The 6,720-nt window shown below is 41.7% G+C and overlaps 1 protein-coding gene across 1 annotated transcript in view; it reads left to right on the top strand.

Annotated features, from left to right (window-relative positions):
- Nucleotides 1-6,218, top strand: part of LOC142775409 (uncharacterized) — a 48,990-nt gene extending 42,772 nt beyond the window's left edge. The window contains exon 6 of the mRNA XM_075876808.1: nucleotides 5,768-6,218. Coding sequence (XP_075732923.1) covers nucleotides 5,768-6,155 — 388 coding nt within the window. The 3' untranslated portion in view covers nucleotides 6,156-6,218. The remainder of the gene's footprint in view (nucleotides 1-5,767) is intronic.
- The last annotated feature ends 502 nt before the right edge of the window (nucleotides 6,219-6,720 follow it).

The following is a 6,720-nucleotide window of genomic DNA, read 5'->3' on the forward strand; positions in this document are numbered from 1 at the left end:
ATGATGCCGATTCTTTGTAACGCTCACCTCTTGTTAAGTATGCTTGGTGAGGGCTTCATATATTTGCACTGTATTCAAGTTTGCATCAGACTATCGAGCTTCAGGCAAGAAGGTTTGTAGTTTTAGCAGCTTAGTGAAGCCTCTCTCAGGAAAAACAAAAGTTCACTTTCATCTATACATAAGCAGTTATTATGTGATTTCCAGATAAAATTAGAGGGTAAATAAATACCTAAGAATTTAAACGTTTGGAGTGAGCCAATTAACTCCGTATCTAGTGTGTAGATGTCTGATAATAAATTTTAACTTAAAGTAAGAACACAAGATTTATTTTTTACTGTTTTTACTCATCTTGCAGGCATGATACTACTCACTCAATTTTCTTATCGGCTTATCTAATTCCGGGGTGGCAGTGTCCTAGCCCTGCGTGGTCTGGACACAAACGGACAATGTGATGGCCGTGCTGTGGTCTAGGGTCCCGAAAAGACCCAAAATCACTTGCCCAATGAAGATTTTCCTCCTCCTCCTCCACAAACAATTTGTCATAACATCCCAGTAATTAACTCAGCCACTTGCGAATAGACGAACCTCAGAATTTACACAGAAGTGTATCTCATTAATCAAAGTCAAGAACAATGTTGACCCTAATAAAGAACATTGGGGTACATTGAACGTGACAGGCTCCTACTCGGACACAGCACTTTCAATGAACACTGATTGGTTCCTGTCACGCAAACTTCTTGGCGTCTCTTCAACCCAATCAATGACCAGATTTTCAATTTCTAAAATTCTCATTTTGTGCGCCAAACTCTCATGGTGTACTCTATTCAAAGCATTTTCAATGACGATGAATATTGCGCCATTCAGTGTCAGTTCATGCAGGTTGGTGGGAATTTCCGCTGTTCAAACATTTGTGTGTTGCAAGATTGTCTCCATCTAGCTATGCTGGTTTGAAAATAGCATATTGGTTTTAGCCATGTATTTATTATACTAAGAAGATTCAACTTGTTTCAATAGCTTGCAAGCAATAGATATCAATAATATTGAATGATAATTTGCACTTACATTTTTATCACACTCTTTTTAAATATCGGCATTGCGTGAGCACGTTTCCAGTTGTCAGGAATTTGGGTCGTAGCTTACGATTGTAGAAAGATGTGTGCAAGCGAGAGTGACGAGTGAAGCTTAGTAAATTCCAGCAATTTTGTACCACTACCATTTGCACCAGGACACAAGTACCATGGCAAACTGTTGAGAGCTTTTTTTTTTCGAATTTGTTATAAGTTATAATTGTACGAGACACTGCAGAGGCGCATAGGTTGGCCGAGCTTGTGGAGCTCACTCAGACTCATTCATGCAATATATTTTGACCTTTAAACTCACTCGCACTCAAACTCTCGAAAATTTTTCCTTAGCTTGAATCACTCGGACTCAAACTGCGGAAAATGTTTTTCAACCAGACTCAGTCGGACTTAAACTCACAAAAACATTACTCACCCCACCTCACTAAGACTGAGACTCATGGCCAGGTCTGAGTCTGAGTGAGTCTGCCTGAGTCGACTCAAGAGCCTGTCAGCCTAGGATCAGCCTCTTCGACCATGGTGTCAATGCTCTTTAATAGCAATATCCCGCGTAATCTGTGCTCTTCTTGGTGCCGTCTGGTGCCGTTTTACTGAGAAATCGCCTGGAAAGCGATTTCTCAGTGCCCCTAAAACATTAAGGTAACTTTTGTTGGAAGAGACAACAGTATTCGATACAATATTCAAGAACCTTCCTTGAACTGGTATTGAAGGAAGGTCAATGCACCCCCTACGTAATTCACAGTTTTAAATATACTGAAACAGTCTATCCATGCCACTGCTTTGGAATACCTGTGAGTAGACGTTAGTATAAACGTCGATCCCGGTAAGGCTGATAATATTGCTGAAGAGAGATAAATAGAAGTCAGAGGCATTAAAGCCGGAATTAAAATTATCCGTTCCTTTAAGTTTAAGGCACCTTTATTTCACATACTTCCGAGATATGGAGGAAAACCTTGTGACAAATCAGTTAGATTCATGCGAGCACCATCTGATGAACGCAGCAGAGGTAGTTTCTTAGAAGGCTCAGAAAATATCACCTTCCGAAATTTTTTCGGCTTATAATTTAAGAAGTATTGCATTTCTGTATCAATGGACTTGCATTTTGCATTTTCATTCTTCTCCTTACAAGTATTCGCCACGTCGAAGTACCTTGTCCAATAATATTTTGTTGTGATTTGCTTTGGTGTACTCACGCTTTTTCTTATTTAGGGAACGTTTTACATCTCTGGTGGACCGTAGTTTTTTCTTTTCAATCTCAATGGTCAGCCTTTTTAGTACGTGTAGTTCCTGCAGCTTTTGCGCACAATTTCAAAACAACGTCCAACATTCGCGAACAGATTATCGTGCATGCATAGATAAAAAAAAAAAAAACTCAAAATAGAACTTCTTTGTTTCCATTTAGGGTTCGCTAGATGGACTCTAGAAATGTGTATTAACTTCGAAATTGTTGTTCATTGACTTCTTTTTTGAACAGAACTGGTGGTCACTGATCTATTGCACGAAGGTTGGGATAGGTTGACCGGGATGCGTTGTAATCAACAAATTAAGGATCCCATTTCCACGTGTACGCATAAGATGAATAGCATTAATTAAAGAATAGATAAAACATCAATAAAATGGTCGAATTCTCGTAGTTTACCAGTGTTATTTGAATACAAATAACCAAATATTACAAGGGTAGTGAAGATTCCCAGCCATTGAAATATGTGCGGTATATTTGTTTTGGAAAAAGCAAATACATCTGTAAACTTGTTATTATGCAATGTCTTCATTGTAATGAGAGGATCAATAACCAGTGCTTATATGAAGCGTTACTTGGTTTGAATAGTGACGGCTGTCAGTTTTAAGTGTACTATTAATAAAAACAGGCTGTGTGGGAATGTTCTTTTTTTAACCTGAATCAGTACACCACCGTCTTTCTCGTAGAATATCCAAGAAAACCTCTTAGACATAAGGCGTTCACCGTATTAAGGGGAGATTCAGCATCGTTTTAATGTCGATAATTACGCCAGTAAAGCAAGTGTTAAAAACATTGTCTAAGTGGTCCTGTTTGTGTATGATGCTGCGCGAATCAGCATACCCTAGTGAGCAGTTTTGCGCCGGCGTCGATTTCTGAGTGGTTGGGTGTTCAGGGTGATCTGTTTTCTTTATGTATCGTGCATACCTTTACAGTGGTATGACCATATCTATAACGCCTCTCTGTTATGACCAGTGTATCGAAATTAAGCATGTTTTATTGTTAGGGCCGTGTATATCCTACGCATAGTCACGAACCTTCTTTCGAGCTAAAGGTATGCGCGGCGAAAAGACTTCACTACAGACTAAGCTTAATTGTAGGCTCTTCCCTTTGAAGGCGTTGCTCAAGACTTGTCTTTGTGTTTCATAACTAATAAATAAAAAAATGAGGCGAGATTTACATTGTTTTCAGTGTGGGCGACATTGGTGAGCCCACTCAACGTCATGGAGTTTGAGACCCAGAATATGGCTCTTCCAAAAATCAGCAATCAGTGACCCTAAACTAACAAACTCTTCCGGATTTCGGGGGATTGTCTCAACTTTTTGTGAAGTCTCCCAAGTCTCACATCGTCCCTGTCGGGACCGAACTGTATGTTCCAAATTTGTCCCGGACCGTCCAGTCAAGAGTTTTCATTTGATAGAAACTACGCACAACAAAAAGCATCACGCTTCAGAACATGAAGTTTACATGAATCGCACGCAAGAAGCAATGCTGTGACGGCCAGTGGTGGTTGCAAGGGCCTTTGGCCACTATAACTGAACTTCTGTGAGAAGTGCGAGAACGTTCATGAGCACATTTTCTGGCAAGAGTAATTGTCAAAATTGTTGTGAGCAACACATAGCCAGCTGAAGTACGATATCAAGAGCCGCAACAGTAAAGAAAGAATGAGTTTGTCTAGAAGATAGTGAAAATAAAGAGAACTGATTTCGCTACCTGTCTTTGTTGACACCCCCCTCCTTCCGACATTCTTTCTTGACAAGATGGTAACTTTCAGTTAATTCAATGTTTCCTAAGTTTCTTTTTCTTTTGCTGGTATCCTCTGAATAATAAGTACTCGACAAGATGGCTTGACTACCGTTCTGGTTACAAAGAGCTGAAGGCCCGTTCTTGATGGCTAAGATATATTCTGTGCCATCAGGTAATAGTAGTGCTGTTACTTCTGAGTTCGCCAAGCACTCTTCTTGCCTTCGTAAGCCTTTTCTTGCTGTCCATGAGGCCCATTTGAATGCTTTTATTTTGTCGGATATTTCGTTTTAATATTTGCCTCACAGCATGTAAGCCTACTTCAAAGACCAAAAAACCTGGTCCACTTTATAGGATCCTGAGTTTGTTTCAACTAAAGCAGCACATAGAAAAAGCTGAGCAAGACAAAGCAGCGTAACAAAAAGATACCTTGAATAGAGCACCTTGCAAATAAAGTAGCGAAGTAAAAAAAAACACGAGAGCACTTCTCTGTAAATATGCGTCTTTTGGCTGAAGCAGCCTCTGAAGGTTTATTACAGAGCAATATCTATACTATTGCCACACGGTGACCAAAATGCATCAGGGAAATAATCGGTAAAAAAATGTAACCAAGAACTGCAGTTGGGAAAGTTCTGCTTTCTCAGCCGCTTAAGAAAACGCAAAGATCATGATTAAGCCACAAATCCCATTGCGTGCAGTGCACCGGTCCTCTTGTATCTGAACTGGCATTAGAAGCTGCTGCTCCCAATAATGATTATTGTAGGCCTCGCTAAAGTACGCCAGCATGGCATGGTGGCTGACGAAGTCCTCATTGAATGAACAGTCTTGTGATGGTTAGGGAAAAAATCGCGCAGCCGCGAAAAAAACTGTCTTGTGTGGCATCGGATACGGAGCGCGCTGTTGGTTCAGGCAGGTGAAAAAGCCATACAAAACGCAGGACGTAGACTGAGAGCATGAAGTCCACGTTTCGCCGATAACTTTGGTTTGAGATAAAATTGATAGGCGAAACGCGAACCAGAGCTCCAATGAGCGCGACTAAAGCACCAGATTGACCTAGAAGTGTGGCGGTTTGGGCTAGTTGGTATGACATGACGGTAGATATAGCGCGAGAACAGAATGACGACAAAGGGCTCGTCTCCTTCTTGTCCCTTGGTCGTCGCTCTGTTCTCGTGCTATATCTACCACTACCAGATTGACGCCACTTATTCCAACAACGATTACAGTGGTGTTCTGTATTCGTTCACTGAGGTGAGCTATGTATACTCGTAGTGTGAGCAAATCACGTTCAGTCACGAGGTGAAGTGCACTTACGGCTGACATAAAGATTGCGGCTGATCTTGGAAGTCTCAAATAAGTATGACAGTTGCGTTATTATGTGTTTCTGTTTTGCCTTTAACACTTCTCGCATCTATTCAGAGTGCACATATTACCAACAGTCGCATTTCGCAAATTCTCAAAGGTGGAATAGGTTCTAGGCAGTAAATTCTGCAAAGGTCACATTCTTCTGTTTGACCAGCCTATCGGCACTAATTAAAAACTAATTAACTTCATTCTTTACTGTCACCGTATTATATAGCTGTAGTCATCTAAATGTGGTTGCTGATAGCGAAAAAGTAACCATGACGGCGTCGAGCAAACCAATTATTTTTGTTTTATTACGGTCGTCCAACCACTGATGCTTCCTTTCTTTTTTTTTTTTTTGCCGCAGTCGAGACGTCGTTCAATCCTGGTGGTGGTATCTGGAAGGCAAGGGTTGTCGACACTGGCGGTTCCCTCGCGGTCACTGTCCGGACGGAGAAGATGTCTTCCCGACTTCCTTAGAGTGCGTCCGACGGTGCGTGGAAGCGAAGAGACGTGAGGCCCCATGCGTCACCCCTAAAGGCGTGATGTGCGACGTGAAGCATCTGCGCTTCGGCTACATCGCGGATGCGTCAACGCATGGTTCGAAAGCCAGGCGCTGCCGGCAGCTGCCTTCTTCTGGTAACAAAGCCAAGCTGCTGCACTGCCTGGCTGGTTCCAACAAGTTCCCTACTCTCGAGGCATGCCAGGAGCGATGCGTCCCCACTCAACTGTATAGTCCCGCACCTGAACAGTAACGGTGTTGTAATTAAACTTTTCTTCGGTCATCGCACTTCCGCGTGATGGACCTGACTTTATAACACGGACAGAGGAAGCCAACTAATCAGAAAGATGGGTAAAGGAAGTGGGCGTGAAATAACAGAGGCTGAACTTCAACGGGAAATAAATGTACAACATTCGCGTACTTCAAGCTAGCTTATTTGCTGGAAATGATATTTAGTCTAGTGTTCTCCCTCCAAAGTCTTTTTTCCCCTGTTCTGCCTGGATCACCCACTACCTAATTTATGTTGACTTGGCCAGCTTTTTTGCATGCAATCTCACTTGCAGTGCTTCTTGTAATCTGTTCGAGCATTGGGAATAATCAGGCTTATAATGCATGCCAATTCAAACCTACGAAATCGAAATGTTCATTTAGTTTTTTTGGCCTTGTCATTTGACCTGATTCGTTATTCAGACTCTTCTCAAGGGCAGTTTGTCAGGACAAATCAAATTGATTATTTTATGAACAAACGAAGTTTTGGCAAATGGTACAAGGATGGCGTGCGAGGCAAATTTCCCACTTACTAGTTTTTGGGTTGCGAC

The sequence above is a fragment of the Rhipicephalus microplus genome, chromosome X, assembly GCF_043290135.1.
Source record: "Rhipicephalus microplus isolate Deutch F79 chromosome X, USDA_Rmic, whole genome shotgun sequence".
In the NCBI taxonomy this organism is placed as follows: domain Eukaryota; kingdom Metazoa; phylum Arthropoda; class Arachnida; order Ixodida; family Ixodidae; genus Rhipicephalus; species Rhipicephalus microplus.